The sequence below is a fragment of the Mizuhopecten yessoensis genome, unplaced genomic scaffold (assembly GCF_002113885.1).
Source record: "Mizuhopecten yessoensis strain PY_sf001 unplaced genomic scaffold, ASM211388v2 scaffold11145, whole genome shotgun sequence".
NCBI lineage: Eukaryota > Metazoa > Mollusca > Bivalvia > Pectinida > Pectinidae > Mizuhopecten > Mizuhopecten yessoensis.
The window spans coordinates 2,427,156-2,448,185 of record NW_018408902.1 but is presented as its reverse complement, the minus strand read 5'-3'; the positions used below and the strand labels follow the sequence as shown (position 1 = coordinate 2,448,185).

At 36.1% G+C, this 21,030-nt stretch overlaps 1 protein-coding gene across 1 annotated transcript in view; it reads left to right on the top strand.

The window, feature by feature from the left end:
* The window catches only part of LOC110466872 (zinc finger CCHC domain-containing protein 2-like), a 37,699-nt gene extending 19,605 nt beyond the window's left edge, over positions 1–18,094 (top strand). The window contains exons 6-14 of the mRNA XM_021523678.1: positions 979–1,024; positions 1,997–2,172; positions 3,005–3,091; positions 3,604–3,673; positions 3,789–3,975; positions 4,722–4,813; positions 5,721–6,058; positions 6,710–7,945; positions 10,004–18,094. Of these exons, the coding sequence (XP_021379353.1) occupies positions 979–1,024; positions 1,997–2,172; positions 3,005–3,091; positions 3,604–3,673; positions 3,789–3,975; positions 4,722–4,813; positions 5,721–6,058; positions 6,710–7,945; positions 10,004–10,047 (2,276 nt within the window). The 3' untranslated portion in view covers positions 10,048–18,094. The remainder of the gene's footprint in view (positions 1–978; positions 1,025–1,996; positions 2,173–3,004; positions 3,092–3,603; positions 3,674–3,788; positions 3,976–4,721; positions 4,814–5,720; positions 6,059–6,709; positions 7,946–10,003) is intronic.
* The last annotated feature ends 2,936 nt before the right edge of the window (positions 18,095–21,030 follow it).

Genomic DNA, 21,030 nt, shown 5'->3' with positions numbered 1-21,030 from the left:
AAAAAGTCAAGGTTGAAGGTCAAGGTCATTACATTCAAATGTCAAGGTCAAATTTTACATCTTTTCACTGATGAACATTTTGTTATGACATTATGAAGCAAAGTTGATCAGAATAAAACAAGGAGTCAACTGACCAAGGTCAAGGTCACTTGGTCAAAGGTGAAGGTTAAATTTTGTACCTTTTCCCTGATGAACATTTTGTTATGACATTTTGAAGCAATGTTGTTCAGAACTTAACACAGAGTCAACTGACCTTAGGTCCAGGTTACGGGGTCCAAAGTGTCAAGGTCAAGATTTGTATTTTTCACTGATGAACATTTTGTAATGATACTAAGAAGCAAAGTTGGTCGGAATTAAAGAATAAGTCAACTGACCAAATATCAGGGTCACTGGGTTAATGGTTAAGGTCATTTGGGTCCTGTGGATCTCTGACTTTGACCCTGGCTCTTGATGGAGGAGGTATATAAGGTGAAATAAAACAAATCAAAGCTAACAAATGAGTATTGCACCGGTATTTACATTTCTGTTAGCCCAGCAAATATGGAGGTGGAAGGAAACAAGACTCACATCATAGTACATGTGATTTGATTCCTTGCGATTCTTTTTGAAGTCCAAATGTCAAACGTCAAGCTCAGCTATAGGGGCAGATTGCTTCTTGATGATTATGGGGGGTATATTGCCACAAGACGGGGCCCTTACTGACCTGTAAGTGTTCTAGTTTTAAACAGCCTTTAAGCAAAATGATGGGGAGCAAATCAATTGTAGTTTACAGTAAGGCAGGTAATATGTTCTGTTTTAAATTATAGTATTTATTTACCTTCCTATTTATGATAATCTTTATAATTTGTAATAAAGTACAAAGATTTTTATTGTAAAATCCCTCAAAACAGATTAGTTTAGAAAGGTAAGATATATCATAAAATGTTATTGAATTGGATTGGTTATTTTTTTCACAAAGATTTGTGTTGATTTCTGTAGGTAATGCAAGCTCAGGTACCCGAGAAGACATTATTAGCTACACGAAGTAAGTAACTCTTGTATCTGTTTTCTAGTTTATTTACTGTCTCCAATCTGCCTTTTAAAACATATGACCTATAACAGCTAACTGGAGGATTTATCTGTTAAGTTGAATGACTTAAGGTTCCTGTCCCTTGTCAGGTCTTTTGTTCGAACATTGTCATTTAAATCCCTTTTAGTACAGTATTAGATTTATCTTGGATTTCTGTCTTAATTTAAAATTTCATGTTTATGATTTAATACTGGTGATATTTATATAGTCCTGTCAGACAGCTGAGGTACACCAATGACACACTTGTATAGTCCTGTCAGACAGCTGAGGTACACCTCTGACACACTTGTATTGTCCTGTCAGACAGCTGAGCTACACCTCTGACACACTTGTATAGTCCTGTCAGACAGCTGAGGTACGCCTCTGACACACTTGTATAGTCCTGTCAGAGAGCTGAGGTACACCTCTGACACACTTGTATTGTCCTGTCAGACAGCTGAACTACACCTCTGACACACTTGTATAGTCCTGTCAGAGAGCTGAGGTACACCTCTGACACACTTGTATTGTCCTGTCAGACAGCTGAGGTACACCTCTGACACAATTGTATAGTCCTGTCAGACAGCTGAGGTCCACCTCTGACACACTTGTATAGTCCTGTCAGACAGCTGAGGGACACCCATGACACAATTGTATAGTCCTGTCAGGCAGCTGAGGTACACCTCTGACACACTTGTATTGTCCTGTCAGACAGCTGAGGTACACCTCTGACACACTTGTATAGTCCTGAAATAACTAGAATAACTAACGATAACTCACAAACAACTTACCTTTACCTACAGACAATTTACCTTTACTTTGCAGACAACTTACCTTTACTTTGCAGACAACTTACCTTACTTTGCAAACAACTTACCTTTATTAACAATTGATTTAGCTTTGGTAAGAAAAAGTTTCCCGTTACTTACCATTTACCTATACTTACAGACAACTTACACAGCAGTCACAGTCTATACTGGAGTGTGACCTTGTGAAGCAGTTTTTCCAGCAGGGGTGTAATACTGCCTCCACGTCCCCTCCTAGTCCAGCAGGATCCGCTTGTCCACCTGCCGAGTGCCCTGTCAAGGCTGTGCCCAATCCCATCAGCAGGAATGTCTCCGAAGGTAACTGCACAATGGCGTCAAATATATATACACCATTTAATTTCAGAAGATAGAAGAAAAATATGTATTTGAGATGCCTATTGAAAAATAGTTCGTCACTTCCTGCTTGATTGAACTTTATAAAAATGTTTAGGCGAAAAGGATTGTTCAACTTAAAAAGTTCCCCTTGTATCGATAAATGTCATATTTACACAAGTACCAATCTATCTTCCCTCAAATAGGTCATGGTATATATATGCTTGTAATTATCTTTCTCTGGAGTAGTTTTTGTCATTATCTCTATCCTAGTAACGACTCCTGTCGGTGTGACTATACTGATGAAGTGAACACACATGTTTAATAAAACATCACTGGTAAATTAATTATATATTTCAGTTGTAAATTTCGAATTAACCTTTCAACCCTATAGAACAAAAACCAAAAGAGCTTATTTATGTCATGGTGTATCATTTATTGTCTATTAAAGATTTGTTATTATTACTGCAGAAAAACGGAAGGTCCTCTTTTCATGAAATCTTTACTAGTGTATTGAACTTGGTCTGTAGTTTGGCCTGAATGAAAATTGGGATTGGCCAGTTATTAAACAAGGCCACAGTGGCAGCCATCTTGAAACTCTTATAGCTTGTAATTGAAGGTCCTGTCGACAAAGGATCAGATGTATTGTGTATGACCTGTTGGTACAAAATTGAAACAACTGCACCAGTAATAGTTCTAGATTCAAATTTAAACACTGTTTTTACCAATTTTCCTAAGAGAAATAACATAACATCACAAGTAGGGCATCAGTTTGTTCATGAAATCATTGTTTGAATAGAGCGTTTTGTTTTACCAGCCACAGAATCTGTGATATCCAACCACCATCCAGCCCAGCCTCTGGTAATACACAACTCACACCTGCCACAGACCATGGACAATGTCGGTGAGGAATACAAGTTCTATCTATATATCAAGAACATTGATTACTGTAAAATAGGAATAGTTACTGAACTTTCAATAATCCGGTATAATGTAATGCCTTTCAAAGAAAATAGAAACTTTTAGCTCATTCACCCCTGGAATTTCATAACGAACTATTCCAACCTTTGAATGGGAAGAGTTCTTATGTGTCTTCAGGGGTAAATGAGTAAATATTGAAGTTCACTAAAGACATTTCTACTATAACAGTGTGGAAGTTAACAGAGAGATTTTAAACCTAACATAAAATGATTAAAAATTAAATTATTTGAAAGCATCCTGAAAAAACACTTCAGTGAAAGTAAGGCCCATCTTTAAGATAATCTTTTAAGCATTTTTGTCCATGATAAATGGCGCCATAGACCAATAAAATTGTATCAACAGGATATTGGATACATTTTCATGGCAGCTTCATGTCCCTCTTATAAAAATATTAACCAATTAATGTGGGTTATTTATGTTACAATTCCGTTTCAGATGTGACGGGTATGAGCTGTGTACCTCTCAAAGGACAAGTCAGCAACAAGCCTGTGATGTCAATCCAAAGGTAGTACTCAATAGAAATTTAATAAAGATAATTTGTTGTGAAATTAAGTGATTCGTAGACTTGATGAGAAACATGAATTTGAACATATAATTAATCGACAATGCTGGTATTTCAGACCCATGGGACTTGCCTCACCACACCCGTCTCCACAGTCCTCCAACGGGGCCTCACCTAGCAACAGTCGGTCCAACTCACCTGGCGACACAAATCACAATCCAGAATTGGCCCTGATTCAGTTCCTTCTCAGCAAGCTTAACCTTCAGAAACATAGAAACTATTTGGAGAAGTACACATCAGAACAGGTACAGTTCGTACAGGGCGTCGGACAGCTCATATATGTCAGAACAGATATAGTTTGTACAGGGTGTCAAGTAAATTAAGTATATCAGAACAGTTCGTACAGGGCGTCGGACAACTCAGATATGTTAACACAAATAAACATTGTACAGGGTGTCAAGTAAATTTGGAAGTTTAGAACATGTATGCATTGTACAGGGTGTCAGATAACTCAGGTTTACCAGAACTCGTATAGTTTGTACCGGGTGTTTCGTTACTCTGGTAAATCAGAAAAGATGCAGATTGTAACAGGTAATATTATATATAAACTGAACATGTGTCTATATAAGATAATGTGTATGTGTGTATGTAGAGTGTTGCATAGAGTAGACACATGTTACTTTGTCATGCAATTTATTTGCAAGTGACAACTATTCTTTTCAATGTGTATCTGAATATGTAGAAATCAATACCAAGATAGAAACAAAGTGTACCGGGTAAAGATATTTTCACATGTATTTTTGTGAATTGTTTGTCTATAAAAATTCTCTCATGTGCAATCAAACAGGTGCTCTTTTAATACTGATAGTTTTTATCAATGAAATTATCTGACAGTGAAATTATATTCACAGAAGATTGTATTTCACAAACAAATTTCCTGGTGAACTATTAAATGTTAGAGTGAATCTCTTGTAAAAATAAAGTGATTTATTAACTGTAATAAGATAACCCTGGGATTTGTTTTATTTGATTTTAATCCAACAAATTTCAGCTATGTGTCATGAAAATAGAGGATTTGATCCAGATTGGACTATCTAAGGAAGAGGCCTTAAAACTCAAAGCTGAGGCAGAGTTGATCTACAGGTAAGATCAAATACAGTCACGGGGTCTTTTTCACTCAAATAACTACGATATAAATATGTGATTGGAGTGTTACAAAAGTTGCTGTGTAATATGTTTGCTTTCATTCCAAATATTGAATACATTAAAGTTCTGAACTGGGATTGGAGGAATGAACCTGTATTACAATATTATAATAGAGCAGCAATAACTGCTACTGTCTTAAAATACAGCAACCAATTCCTTTATCATACCTTTTATCTGAGACTTTGGTAATGTATGAAATAGTGATGGGCAATCGGTTTTAAATCATAATCGGCTGATCAATGATCGATTGCATAAGCGGTTTATACAGTTTTGTGGGACTGAATACCCAAATAAAATGAGAACACTACGTCATTACATCAAAAGACAGAGTTGTAAACTATACATTAGGTCTCATTATTTTATAATGGATGGATACCAAGCAGCTTTTATGCATTTTTGTCAATTATATAGTATAAATTGTAACAATATGTGACTTTCAAAGCATACTTAACTTAGAAGACATTTAAATACTTTGATTTCAGTTATGAACCGATTATATATCAATTGTAATCGATGATAGGGATCGGAAAGGGCAAACCAATTGGCTTTTTATTATAATTGATCATCTGCTCATCACTGGTATGAAAATAACAATTGCTCACTGTACACACTAATTTCCTATTCTACACTATCCATATCCATTCAGATTCCTCGTCATTGATAGTAAGATGAACTGTATAAACACAGTAAGGCCCAATGACTTCCTACTTCCTTATACATGTACATACTTTAATAAGAGTTAAGCTCTACCATAATAAGTGTCAATAAATTCAATGCTAAGATTTTTACATCAAAGTTAGGTGTTCTGCCATTTATATTTACACTATCTCATTCCTATTCACAGGGAGAAGATGTCGCACCCGCCCAATGGCTTGATTGAAGGCCCTCTTGGACCCCGCTGCCATCCTTCGCCCCCAATGGTTATGCCTTTTCCTCACCAATTGCCCGTCCATCCCCAAGGAGGGGCACTGGCCCAGCCCCCCCTCTACCCACACATGTTCATTTACTCAGCATTCCCGCCCGGTCCCCCGGGTCTCACCCAGACGCGTGACAGCTCTCCAACTGGCTCCGACTACTCCAGCCCCTCCCCAAGTCCTCGGCCACAGAAAAAGGGCACAGCCATCCTCATGCCAAACAGTGTGCCAAGGAACTCGGACAGCTCCTCAGATGATAATGAGAAAGGTGGGTTTATCCATAAAAAGCATCTCCAGACACATTTATGCAAAAAAAATAATAGAAAGGAAATAAATTTATGAAGTTTATTTTTAAATATGAACCATGTTTAAATATATACGTAAAGTTATGAATGAGATATGTAAGATGTGAATGAAAGTTGAAAAATCGTGAAAGAATAGGGCAGTTATTGATCGAAAAAAGAATTTTTAGTTTGTGAATGAACTAGGAGTGGAACACTAGCTTTCCTCTACTACCAAAACCTGGCACGTCCTTAAATGACCATAGCTGTTAATAGGACGTAAAACACAAACAAACCAAACCAAACATTAAGTGAACTATGTACAAAAGGTTTGTCTGCAAAAACTTCAAACTTCAAACTTCACAGAAAATGTTAGATGTCCTTTTAAATCTGAATGTGAATGTTAAAGAAAAAAGAAGAAAGTCAACAAGATAAAATGTAATTCTTATTAATCATATTTATGTCATAAAATGCACTGTTAAATAGAAACTGTATAGTGTATATTATGTTGACTTGTCAAAGGTGGGAAATTTGAACATGTGTCATTCAAACATTTGTTTTAATACCCTATAATTTATAGACTAAAACATATGGTAGTGTGTATCCCCTTGTCTCTGACCTGTTACTTTTTACCGCAGACAAACTTGCAGGAATGGAAACTGGACGACACCCTAGCCAGCACCAAGTTCCCTCACCAATGGGCCTGGAGGACCCCAATTCTGTCCCGCTCCTTCCTGGAGTGCCCAACCCGATGTTTGTGCATGGGGAGGGTCCTCCTGTACCACCAATGGGAAGTGGGTATCAGTCAGATCCCACTCCATCAGCGTTCCTGCCACGTGTTCCGTCAATGATAAATCGACCTAACTACAAGGCCCAGCCTGCTCACACTAACCATAATATTCCAACCAAACATGTTATCAGCATGCCGCCTGAGGCTCTCAAGCGTAACGGTCCATTTGCAGGCATACCTATTGGAATGGCTCCCCACATACCTCGCAGTGATGGTCAAACTATCACCACAAGTGTCATGACTGCTGCCAACAGTTCCGCTAATTCAGGGTTCAATTTCATGGATCCAAATAAACACAATTTTAACTGGATGCCAGTACCTCAAGTTCCGGGATACCAGATCAGGTCACCACTAATCAATGGTAACCAGCGCGGCTTCACTTGTAACGTTACAAATGCCACATCCATTACCATGGCAACACAGCCTGTGAGCTGCGCAGCCATCCATCCTGGTCATCCGGCAAACAGCTTAAAGAATTCCAATAGCCATGGTCAGCTGTCAGTTGAGGCTGGTTGTGGCCCGCAGGAAAACATTCACTCTGTGGCACCCATGGTGCAGAACTCGAGTCCCAGTCCAGCAGCCACCACCGGCTGCACCGGGTCACACATCATGCATGCCGCCACCAGCCAGGCCAGCACCACCTGTTCAAGTGCCACTTGCAGCTCGTGTGGGAGTCCATGTGGTCATGCCTACCCGGCCACCTATCCTTATCACACTAACTCCCTTCCTCACCCACTCACCCATGCTCCCTTCTGGCATATGTCCCCGCACTTCTCCACCTCAAACGGACTTGTACCACAGATGTTACGGTACCCAGGTATCCCCTACCATATACCACAGCCAAATAACTTTCCCAATGGCCTCACACCAGACATTCTGTCTCTCAATAACCACCCGTTTATATCTCACGGGGTTCCGACACCTTTTATGGCTCAGAGGGGTTCTTCAGGATATTACCCTTACCACACCCTGGTGCGCCAGCCCAGCCGCGAGGAGAAGTCACGCAAAGCCTCCTGTAGCAACTGTGGGTCACCAGATCACAATTCAGCGGAGTGTCGTGAGAACTCTATGGAACACTATGTGGGTAAGTAAGAGTAGAGATGAGAACACTTTGTGGGTAAGTATGAGTAGAGATGAGAACACTTTGTGGGTAAGTATGAGTCGAGATGAGAACACTTTGTGGGTAAGTAAAAGTCGAGATAAGAACACTTTGTGGGTTTACAAGTAAGAGACGAGATGAGAACACTTTGTGGGTAAGTAAGAGTCGAGATGAGAACACTTTATGGTTAAGTAAGAGTCGAGATGAGAACACTTTGTGGGTAAGTAAAAGTCGAGATTAGAACACTTTGTGAGTAGGTATAAGTCAAGATTAGAACACGTTATGGGTAAGTATGAGTCGAGATGAGAACACTTTATGGGTAAGTATGAGTCGAGATGAGAACACTTTGTGGGTAAGTAAGAGTCGAGATGAGAACAGTAAGAGTCGAGATGAGAACACTTTGTGGGTTAGTATGAGTCGAGATGAGAACACTTTGTGGGTAAGTAAGAATCGAGATGAGAACACTTTGTGGGTAAGTAAGAGTCGAGATGAGAAAAGTAAGAGTCGAGATGAGAACACTTTGAGGGTTAGTATGAGTCGAGATGAGAACACTTTATGGGTAAGTAAGAGTCGAGATGAGAACAGAAAGAGTCGAGATGAGAAAACTTTGGGGGTTAGTATGAGTCGAGATGAGAACACTTTATGGGTAAGTATGAGCCGAGATGAGAACACTTTGTGGGTAACTAAAAGTAGAGATGAGAACACTTTGTGGGTAAGTATGAGTAGAGATGAGAACACTTTGTGGGTAAGTAAGAGTCGAGATTAGAACACTTTGTGGGTAAGTAAAAGTCGAGATGAGAACACTTTGTGGGTAAGTAAAAGTAGAGATGAGAACACTTTGTGGGTAAGTATGAGTTGAGATGAGATCACTTTGTGGGTAAGTAAAAGTCGAGATGAGAACACTTTGTGGGTAAGTATGAGTAGAGATGAGAACACTTTGTGGATAAGTAAGACTAGAGATGAGAACTCTTTGTGGGTAGGTATAAGTCAAGATTAGAACACGTTATGGGTAAGTATGAGTCGAGATGAGAACACTTTATGGGTAAGTAAGAGTCGAGATGAGAACAGTAAGAGTCGAAATTAGAACACTTTGTGGGTAAGTATGAGTCGAGATGAGAACACTTTGTGGGTAAGTAAGAGTCGTGATGAGAACAGTAAGAGTCGAGATTAGAACACTTTGTGGGTTAGTATGAGTCGAGATGAGAACACTTTGTGGGTAAGTAAGAGTCGATATGAGAACACTTTGTGGGTTAGTAAGAGTAGAGATGAGAACACTTTGTGGGTAAGTATGAGTCGAGATGAGAACACTTTGTGGGTTAGTATGAGTCGAGATGAGAACACTGTGGGTTAGTAAGAGTAGAGATGAGAACACTTTGTTGGTAAGTAAGAGTCGAGATGAGAACACTTTGTTGGTAAGTAAGAGTCGAGATTAGAACACTTTGTGGGTAAGTAAGAGTCGAGATGAGAACACTTTGTTGGCAAGTAAGAGTCGAGATTAGAACTCTTTGTGGGTAAGTAAGCGTCGAGATGAGAACACTATGTTGGTAAGTATTAGTCGAGGTGAGAACACTTTGTTGGGAAGTAACAGTCGAGATGAGAACACCTTGTTGGTAAGTAAGAGTCGAGATGAAAACACTTTGTGGGTAAGTATGAGTAGAGATGAGAACACTGTGGGGTAGTAAGAGTAGAGATGAGAACACTTTGTGCGTATTAGTGGAGATGAGAACACTTTGTGGGTAAGTAAGAGTCGAGATGAGAACACTTTATGGGTAAGTATTAGTCGAGATGAGAACACTTTGTTGGTAAGTATTAGTCGAGATGAGAACACTTTGTGTGTATTAGTGGAGATGAGAACACTTTGTGGGTAGATATTTAAGGGACACTGTTTATTCGGTATAAATAATAATGCAGATGACCAAACTGTTGCAATGATGTTGACTTAAGAGTAGTTTAGGAATAATGAACAAGATTTAAAAAAACCTGATAATCAACATATGGATACTTACATTACATCAAATTCATTGTATTTCCTCTTTGATACAGGTCACTTTAGGTTGAACTACGAGCCAAAATCAAATTCGGACTGAGAAACATTCATCTAGGGGAGACAATCCACAGAAGGCGAGACAAATTTGGCAGCAGTCAGTAGAAAAGAAGGACAAACTTTTTGATGTTTAGCAGGAGGAAGAGACAAACTTAGTCATGTTCGATGGGAAGGAGAGACAAATTTGGCCATGTTCATGCGGAGGGAAAGACAAACTCATTCACGTCCAATAGGATGGAGAGAAAACTAAGCTGTGTTCAGTTGGATGGAAAGACAAATTCAGCCGTGTTCACTAGGAGGGAGGAGCAAACTTAGTCATGTTCAATAGGATGGAGAGAAAATGTTGACATATCAACTCTTATCCTACTTTATACAATGATTGATGTTAACATTGTGTGGCTACTGGTGTGGCCAATACTTGTATTTTTAAGTTTTGCTATCACAGAAGGGGGTGCTTTATGATATAGGGTAGGCTGCCACTGTTTTAGATGTGGCTGCAGGTGGAGGGTGTGGCTTCTAATGTGAAGGGTATGGTCTGATAACACAGGTGTGGTTTGAGTGATGAAGCTAAGGCTACAAGTATATATTGATATTTACAAGATGTTAAAGATTGATTTTGAGTTGACATACCTGGTATGAGACAACAATCACCAGTTTTCAACAACAATCTGCACAATATATATGTTGTTTACTGGTTAACAAGAGAAAGTTGGAAAAGATCAACTTTATCATTAAATCATGTGGAATATATTTTAACCGGTACTTTGTTTTACAAAATTTCTGAAGAGTTGATTACCAGTTGCAAATCATGAATAATTTACCAGATAGTATTGGTTATTGGTTTAACCAGGAAAAAAAAAGATTGTTTACCTTAAGAAGATTTACCATGAATCCTGTTTGACCTGTTTGAGTTGAAAAGTGTGAAAGGTCAGTGTGAGTGCTTCATATTGGAAAGTCCTGTTTTATCAGGTCTAGGTTTTACCTGTAAGAGTTGAACAGTATGTAAGTCTATAGCACAAATGCTTCGTGATGGAAAGTCTTTTATCAAGTGTGTCTACTCAAAGGATGCCAATTTTATTTTGTTTATTATTCAAAATCCTGCAAAGTAGTTTTCTTCCTGTTGTGTTATTGATATGACACTGTTTTATTTGTAAATATGCACAAAGAAAGCCTTGACTTTAGGAGCTTTGGTTCCGACTTTTTAAAATCCAACCTCGTGTATGGTAACACCGTAGGTAAATGAAAAGTTTTGTAGACAGAAATAGATATTGGATTACCTGTAATCATTCAACAATGCAGCTCTTCAGCAATTACTTACTGACAATGGAATCTTGAAGCACAGACTGTAGTTTTCAATTAAGAAGAAAATCAAAAATCATATGCATTGGTTGATGTGTTCGTTACATCACAGAACCAAATGTACTTTGTCCAATGTTTATTTGTACTGTTGTCAGATACAGTATTTGAAAAATGTTTGATGTATATATTTGTTAATCTGGATTTTAAGAGGCTCAACCTAACTGAGGAATTGAAGTGTATTTAAACATTATCATTGTGAAGTTTTTAAAGAAAATTATACCCAGCTCCCATTTTACAGCATTCTACCATGACAGTGGAGCTGAACACTAGCATGACTTTGAAGTATGATACCATCACTTTTACATGAATTATTTCAAGGTTTTTGTGGGAATGATGACCTGTCAAAGTTGACTTCCAGAGATAGGGACATAGCTAGAAATGTTTGGTAATATTCAATCAATTCCATTTTAATAGGTTAATGTGAACTAAATGTTGAATATATTATTTTCGACATATATTCTGTGAAGACAGACATTGTACTATTTATAGATGTATTGCTTGCATTATTGATTCCAGGTGTGAAACTTGTGACATTTGATGTAAATGGCAATCCAGACATATTAAATTGAAACCTAATCACCTCAAACATTGTCCCTACTGACCTTAATGACCTCTGTCCTACTGACCTTAATGACCTCTGTCCTTCTGACCTTAATGACCTCTGTCCTACTGACCTTAATGACCTTTGTGACCTCTGACTTGTTATGACACTTTGAAACGAGATTATCTTGTGAAGAATTTCCTTTTGTTTTTCTGAAAGTTTAGTTTCAATTGATTTTAATTGTTGTGTTGTGGGCCGTTACGCATATTATAATAATACAAATCATACCTGCTCATTGTTAAAGCTCCACAGTTGTATTGATTAGGTCTAGTCGGTGTGAACGATCTACTGATTTGAATTTGAAAGGTTTCTGGAACATGTGTTTGGATGCATATCAAGAATAATTTCAGCATTTGGGGATGTATCAATCTCTATGTAAATGTATCAGTGAACCCGTATAGATTGCAGTAGAAGGTTTGAATGATATCAATATGTAGCCCTACAGACTGCCTAACAATACCTGTATAGCCATAAAGACCGCAATAGGACGTTTGATACCTGCAAATCTAGTGTATGTTAAAAAGATGAAAATATGAAAGGAAGAAATTGGCTTTTGTGAAAAAGTCTAGTCAAACTTGTGTTTATTTTCAAAGGTCGGTGTGTTCCTATAATGAAAGCTTATTAGATTGATTGCAATTTTAGTGATGAAGAACCGTGTATAAACTGTTAGTTGTTAGCCTGTAGACTAGTCAGACTGGAGTTACTGCTACTGTGCTACCCAAATGTATTCTAATGATGACACAAAGAGTTGTGACTTTAAATCATCATCCACCTCATGTACTAGTCTAGAATCATTATACATTAAGTTTATACTGTACAATGACGTTGCTGTTTTCAAAGACAAACAAATCTGTGCAAAAGCTTAAAGTAGACATCTGCCAGTGTCGTAGATTTTTTCAAGAGCATGGACCATGGTGTTTGTTGTTACATGAGGACGATTTTCACGGTATATTATTTATGCTTGTTTATTATTTGTATGAGGTTAAAATATCGGTAAACATGCTATTTCTATCTTAACCCTTTCACCACTGTAGACCATAATGGACTCATACATAGTGGTGAAAGGGTTAAATGGGCTCAATTAGAACACAAAATCTCATTTCTGTAATACTTCATCCAAAAGATCGTGATTTGCTGTACCACTTCTGGTTACACATTCTGGTTGAGGAGATGAAACCTCTTGAGATGCTCAGAGCATTTTAATTACAATGTATTAATTCAAACACAAACATCGAGTTTTAAATTGTGATTTATGTGTTGATGTATTTGATACTAATCGTTAGTTGTGTTACATTTGCCTAACAAGTCTTTTATTAGGTGCTGTGAAGTTAATCTTTTTTATGTTTAATTTGTTGGTGCATCTTCAGCCCAGCATATTTCCAACATATTGTTTGACTTAGGTAAATGTTTTTGAAGTTGATTCCAGTAAATAGTGACATAAATTAGATAAGTTTTGACGACATAGCCGGTTAAAATAATTTTCTGAAACAGTAAGCAAAAGACTGGAAAATTGTTTTGGTGCACCTTGCATGAAGGACATGTGAGCCATACAAGGGCATAGTGTCAATCCTTCATCTGTAAGATTCCCTTGAAACAATTGCATATATTGAACCAAGATCATGATATTTAGCCTGTAGTTTATCGTGGTAGGTGCTATTCAATTGGTTACCTGGACTCATTTAAATGACACTAGGTTCATGATTAAAACTTCTAACAACTACTGTTATATTTGGTCTGTGATAAGGGGTATCGAGATACATTCAAAAAGTTTAAAAACTTTAAACCAGTTCTGCAGGACTATAATGTCCAGAACTTGCTAGGATTAAAGGCAATGAAGTTCATTAAAACAAATGACTTTTAAATTCAAAAGGGTCTAATGTTAAAAATAAATATACAACTGCAAAACTGTTTTACAGTTAGATGAATTTGGCCAAATAAATTACATTGGCCTATATAAAGTCACAGGTCATACGTGTTGAAAACTTCTAGTAAAATATCTACTGCCAGAACCATAAGTCATGAGGTTTGTTCTGTAGTATGTTGTGGTAAAGGGCTATCAAACTTGATTTTATGAATTTATTAAACCCATTTCAAAGTCCAGGTCAACTAGGAGCCCTAGAGTTGACTGTTGTGATGTTTGGCTGAACCTTGTAAAGTGAAAGGCTATACAATTCTTTGAAATAAATCAATTTGATCCATGTACAAGTTCACAAATGTCAAATTTATAAAGAAGAAATCTTTTTTAATCTGGTTCTACAGAGGTTTGAGTATTATTGACAGGTTGTCAGTACTGGGCATCTTTTTAAAATAAAGACACAAAAACATGTAGACACCGCTATAGGAACATTAGTCTGTCACCATGGGAATGTTTGTCAATACATGTAGTTATCACCATAGTAACTTTAGTACACAAAGATGTCACCATAGTAACGCTAGTACATGTCGATGTTACCATAGAAACGCTAGTACACAAAGATGTCACCATAGTAACGCTAGTACATGTCCATGTTACCATGGTAACGCTAGTTCATGTCCATGTTACCATAGTAACGCTATTACACAAAGATGGCACCTTAGTAACGCTAGTACATGTCCATGTCCATGTTACCATCGGAATGCTATCACACGACTCTAAAGTAATATTTGATGGTACATGTAAATGTCGCACTCAGAACTTTTGTCAGTACATGTAGGTGTCACCGTAGTAACGGTGGTAAGTAAATATAGGTGTTGCCATAGTAGCGTTGGTTAGTAAATGTAGGTGTTACTATAGTCACGCTGGTTAGAATACAAACCTATGTTATATCTCGTGTTTAATCCATTCGTTGCCAACAACACAATTTTGTATTTTTGTAGAGCATTATGTGCGGTTGTTTTAGATTTTGTTACCAATATTTATTTTATCCTACTCTGGTGCTTACGTTGTGATATCATGCCATTTCATTGTTGTGCTAAGTGTCCGATTAATAATTCAATCTATCTCCAATCATAACCACACATTTATAAAACAAAACATACAGGGAAATTTAAATTTCCTTTCAAGTTTTTTCCAGATTTCAAAGCATGTTTTACTCATCAATATTTTATTCATTTTGTTTGATATAATTATGATTGAAACAACAACATTGCAACATTTTCCCCTCTATAATAATTTAACAATAGTTGTCACAACTTTTTTAATTTAGAGTGGATTGTACGGGGCAATATAATTTCAAGAATATTTATAACTTTCATTTTATTCATAAACATCAGTTAATGTTAATGCTAGGAGATTATAGTAGTGTGTTATAAGCCAATGTTTTAACACATAAATCAGTTGTATTTGATCAGTGGTGGAGAAAACAATTTGATCTTTTTATCAGAAGCTTGCTGCAGTTAAGATCATTTAACTATCACAAAAGCTAGTGTCATCTTATCTTCCTGAAGTGTTTGTGTTCGACTTAGCGTAGCAAGTCTGCAGTACATTTCAGACCCATTTCTATGAATAGTTTTGATTCAAGACAATCCTTGCTAAAAGATCTTTCAACCAGATTTATATAAAAGTAAAAAAAAACACCCAACATATACATGTATATAGTTGACACATACATGCATGAACACAACAGTTTTGACTGTAGATAAGATATTTTGCATCTCTTTCACTTACAGTTCTACAAGGATTTATGCAACTCCTAACAGGAAGAGACGTTAATTTGAAGTCAAGATAGTTTTAATACACTTCAACAAGCTTCAAGCTAATAATACACTTCAACAAGCTTCAAGCTAATAATACACTTCAACAAGCTTCAAGCTAATAATACACTTCAACAAGCTTCAAGCTAATAATACACTTCAACAAGCTTCAAGCTAATAATACACTTCAACAAGCTTCAAGCTAATAATACACTTCAACAAGCTTCAAGCTAATAATACACTTCAACAAGCTTCAAGCTAATAATACACTTCAACAAGCTTCAAGCTAATAATACACTTCAATACACTTCAACAAAGGCGTCTTTAGAATCTTGTCCAGACCAGACATATAGGCACTAAAACTATAACAGCTAATGGGTTTTGACTTTTGTATGTGATATCATTCTCCAAAGTTTAATCATAAACATGAATAAGGTTGTTACTACTGTTATCTAGGTTTAGGTGAAGATGCTGAAACTTTTTTAAGGTTACTGGTAATTAACTGTGTAAAACTTTAAACAGTGATATTTTTCTTGATTTTTGTGAAATCAACACTATATGATATACCTGACAATAAATCTGTAAGGTCATGCATAATAATCAAAATATGTTTTCCTTGCCAAACACAAGTTTACAGACTGACGAGGTTATCGGATAAAAGCAACATTTCATGTATGTGTAATCAAATGTTGCTTTAAACCATCAACATTTTAAATTTTCATATAAAAAATATGGACACATTTTGTGGTATTATTTTCATCACACAATGAATGAGGAAATTTTAGAATTTGTTTAAGACTCGAGCAAAGATTTACTGTGTGCTGATACACACAGTTTATATATAATACTACATTGAGTATACCAGTTACTATAATTGTAGATATTTTCCAGTGTTACAGAATCATTGTTACATGTGGACGTGTTTTATTTCCCAAAGCAAAGAAGTGTTACTAGTGCCAGTGGTGGATCCAGAGGGTTTTTTTGGGGGGGGGGGGGTCAAGAACCCTAACCCTCCACCCTGAGAATTTTCTTTAAAAATCGTGTATTTTCACTTGGCTTGTTGAAGCAGTGCTGTTGTAATACAGTGGACACGTATTACAACAATACATACAGATTGTGTTACCATTTATTGTGTTAAAATAACATTGTGTAGATTTATTTTGTTGTAGCTTATTCGCTGCAATGGTGGTTGTTTCCATAGCAACAATATTGAGATGCGACCCCCATTTTAATTTTCAATTGTTTTATTTGCCAGAGAGAGTGAAGTTTGATATATAACAATGTGCCAGTGTTAACATTTGTTGGTGTAATTGTGACCTAGGAGGTTGAGTAGTGTGACTGGGGAATTTAAGGTTTGAATTATTCTCTGATAAAGAATCTTGTTCATGAAGATATCTCAACTGAAAATGCGAAAATGTCTTTTCTTTCAATCATCCCACTTGAAAGCCTTAAAACTTTGTGACAACATATTATAACAAGTCCAAGACCTACATGTATTTTTTCCCCACCAACTTCACAAGCATGTTTTATTTTTCATCAGGTTTATTTTTAATGAATCAAATATTGTATAGATGACAGAATGTTTAGCGTTGTTTCCCATAGTGATTCCTTCTCCTTTGTCATATTTTAAGACATGCCATATGATACAATAGTGCTTTGTACATACTAACTTTTAATCTACACATGATTTTGGAGTCATAAGATGGAGTTCCCTGTAGCTACAAATTCCCTAACTTTCCTGAATTGTGTCATTGCAGCAGTTAACATTTTCTTTTGCCTAAAATTGGTCTCTGTGTACCAGATACACGTGATTTCTAGCTTTCATACTATTCTTGTTATAAACATTAAAAATAACTTCATATGTGGAATTTTCCTCATTTGACTATCATATAAAGTAATATTCTTGATGTTGAAAATGAAAATGATTCCACAAATTTCCACATCTATAGAAAATCCACTTTTAAAGTGCCTTTCATAGTAAAAGAGGAGTTGAGAAAAACAAACATATTCAAAATAATGAACTTATCTCTTTAAAATCACGTATAAGACCACTTGGGGGTTAAACAAAGTTCTGTTCCCAACTTAAGGGTTAAATAAAATCCAGAAATTGAAATCAGCCTTTTGATAAAAGAACCATGAAATGGTCTAGGGGTTTAAAATATTGATATTATTTTTGGAGTTGTACAGTATCTTGGGTAGTTCTGCATTTTGTAGATAATTTCAACATTGATTTTCCTGGATGCATTTGTATCTATTTTATGAAAGTAATATCAAACATGCACACAGATTGAGATATACAGTAGTAAGATATTTGAAATTTTCACCTTCATCCCACACAAAAAAAAGATAATACACAAACTTGCATGTAGTAACAGAGGAGTACCGTGGGAATCAGAAACAGATTTCTTAAGAAATACAGTTACATAGTAAAATTGTAATTCTTAAAAGGTATATTTTTAAAGTAAAAAATATAATCTGGATAACCTGTGTTTTAAGAGGGTTATTTTATATTTTTTTTATGCATATTTGTGTATCAAATTTATAAATGTTTCAAAAAATGAAATAAGATTACAAGCACACAAAAAAAATTTGATTGGAAATTTATGTTGTAAAAATATAATTATTGTTTAATTTTTTGTGTCTTTTAGATATTGATTTAGATATTTTGACTGATTTTAAATGTGTTTGATCTTATTTGCCTTAGCATTAAAAATACACTAAAAGATATACACAATTGATGTAAAATTTCTTTTGCTCAAAGTATTTGTTTTATAATTGACATTTGCAAGTATGTATGTAAATTATATGTCATGGATGTGCAATTCTTATTTGCAAACTTATAATTAATACACAATGAAGTAAAGCAGCGGAATAACAGATTTTGAGAGGGCGAAGGTATGTATATTAAAGACTGTATATATATACAAAAATGTATTATAAAAAATTACCCACAAAAAAAAGGACAAAAAAATCTCCATGTGAACTTGTGTATATTAAATTGCTATTTAACTTATCTGTGCATTGTTGAGTGTGTATCCCGTGTATGGTGTAAGCAAGGACCTTTGTCAAGACTGCAATGATAGCCAATGTTTATCATTACTTTGTTTGTATTTGACAGAAAAAAATATTTTATGCATCAAAAAAAAAATGTTCATGTAAAAAAATGTTAACAATAAAAAAAAAGGTAATACAGGAAAATCATTTTGTGTTGTTTCTTCATTAGAATGGAAAGAATAACATAAATAAGGTGTAATAGACCTTCTGATACTGTTCCAGTATGAAGAAAACAGGTTACATCTGTAACAGAAATATAAAACGTTACCAACGAGTGGTGATTGGTTATCTTGTTTATCTAACTAAAGATACTTAATTTTCAGATTGTGTAAAGACACCAGGTATGCTGATCAAACATGTGTTTGGGAACTTTTTCTCCAACAACGTTTAGGTATTATATCTAGAAAAATCATGTTGCTCTTCAGAATACACTATTCCAGCTCCATTAAGGGCAACAATTGTCATCACAATGGCAGATAATGTCGTAAAGCATTGCTACTGGACGTCATTATTAGAAGTAACTTAATTTAACCATGAAATCACGTCACAAGTGTTACCCACTAATGGGTAAAAAAAAATGTTTACCAACTCCTAGCAGATTCATTCAATGAGTTAGGAGTGAGGAAACTTTTAGTGTTTGTGGGAGCAACATGTTCTGTGGGATGTTAATGTGATGCCATTGATGATGTCCACAAAGTTCTGGGCGTCGATGTTAAGTATAAGCTTATGTCAAAGTTCTGGACGTCGATGTTAAGATCGATGGTGTGTATAAGCGTATGTCAAAGTTCTGGATGTCAATGTTAAGAGATGGATGGTGTGTATAAGCTTATGTCAAAGCTCTGGATGTCAATGTTAAGAGATGGATGGTGTGTATAAGCTTATGTCAAAGCTCTGGATGGTGTGTATAAGCTTATGTCAAAGGTCTGGACGTCAATGTTAAGAGATGGATGGTGTGTATAAGCTTGTGTCAAAGTTCTGGACGTCAATGTTAAGAGATGGATGGTGTGTCTAAGCTTGTGTCAAAGTTCTGAGGGTCAATGTTAAGAGATGGATGGTGTGTATAAGCTTATGTCAAAGTTCTGGGCGTCGATGTTAAGTATAAGCTTATGTAAAAGTTCTGGACGTCAATGTTAAGAGATGGATGGTGTGTATAAGCTTATGTCAAAGTTCTGGACGTCGATGTTAAGTATAAGCTTATGTCAAAGTTCTGGACGTCAATGTGAAGAGATGGATGGCGTGTATAAGTTTATGTCAAAGCTCTGGACGTGAATGTTAAGAGATGGATGGTGAGTATAAGCTTATGTCAAAGTTATGGACGTCAATGTGAAGAGATTGATGGTGTGAATAAGCTTATGTCAAAGCTCTGGGCGTCAATGTTAAGAGATGGATGCTGTGTATAAGCTTATGTCAAACTACTGGACGTCGATGTTAAGTATAAGCTTATGTAAAAGTTCTGGAGGTTAATGTTAAGAGATGGATGGTGTGCATAAGCTTATGTCAAAGTTCTGGGCGTCGATGTTAAGTATAAGCTTATGTCAAAATTCTGGACGTCAATGTGAAGAGATTGATGGTGTGTATAAGCTTATGTCGAAGCTCTGGACGTCAATGTTAAGAGATGGATGGTGTGTATAAGCTTATGTCAAAGTTCTGGACATCAATGTGAAGGCATCCATAAAGTTAGGACATGTTCTGGACATCGATATGAAGAGACAGTGTTAACAAGCTCTTGTCAAATTCTGGATGTCAATGGTAGTAAGATAGTTAATTTTCAAATTGTGTAAAGACACAAGGTTCACAGTTTGAAAATTAACTTACAACAGTTAGATAAACATGCTGATCAATCATGAAGACTTTTTCCTCCTAAAATGTTCAGGTATTATATCTAGAAAAACCATATGTTTCTCTTCAGAATACACTTTTCCAGCTTCCATTCAGGGAAACATTTCTGGATGTCAGTGTTGCAAATGGTTTCACTAGGTCTGGTCAAATTCTGAAGTTGAAGATGACAATTTATTTTATCATTACTTTAACATTAAAAATTTGCAATATACTATTGTGATACAGAATTTATTTATAATTTTAGATAATAAGACTTACATGACTTTGTGTCTGGAGTGGGAAAAACATGAACTACTTTTACACCTCGTTTTTCAATGGTCGTACAATTTGAAGATCATATGAAAGTTAATATTTTCCAGTCTGGAATAGAACTTTAAGACAAAGATTTAACAAAGCAGTGGGTGACTCTTCTTACAAGGTCAAGGTCAACTGTCATATCACCCCGTTACCTGATCTACCATTCTGTACGGGTTGAGGATTTCATCCAAAGCTTGCAGAATG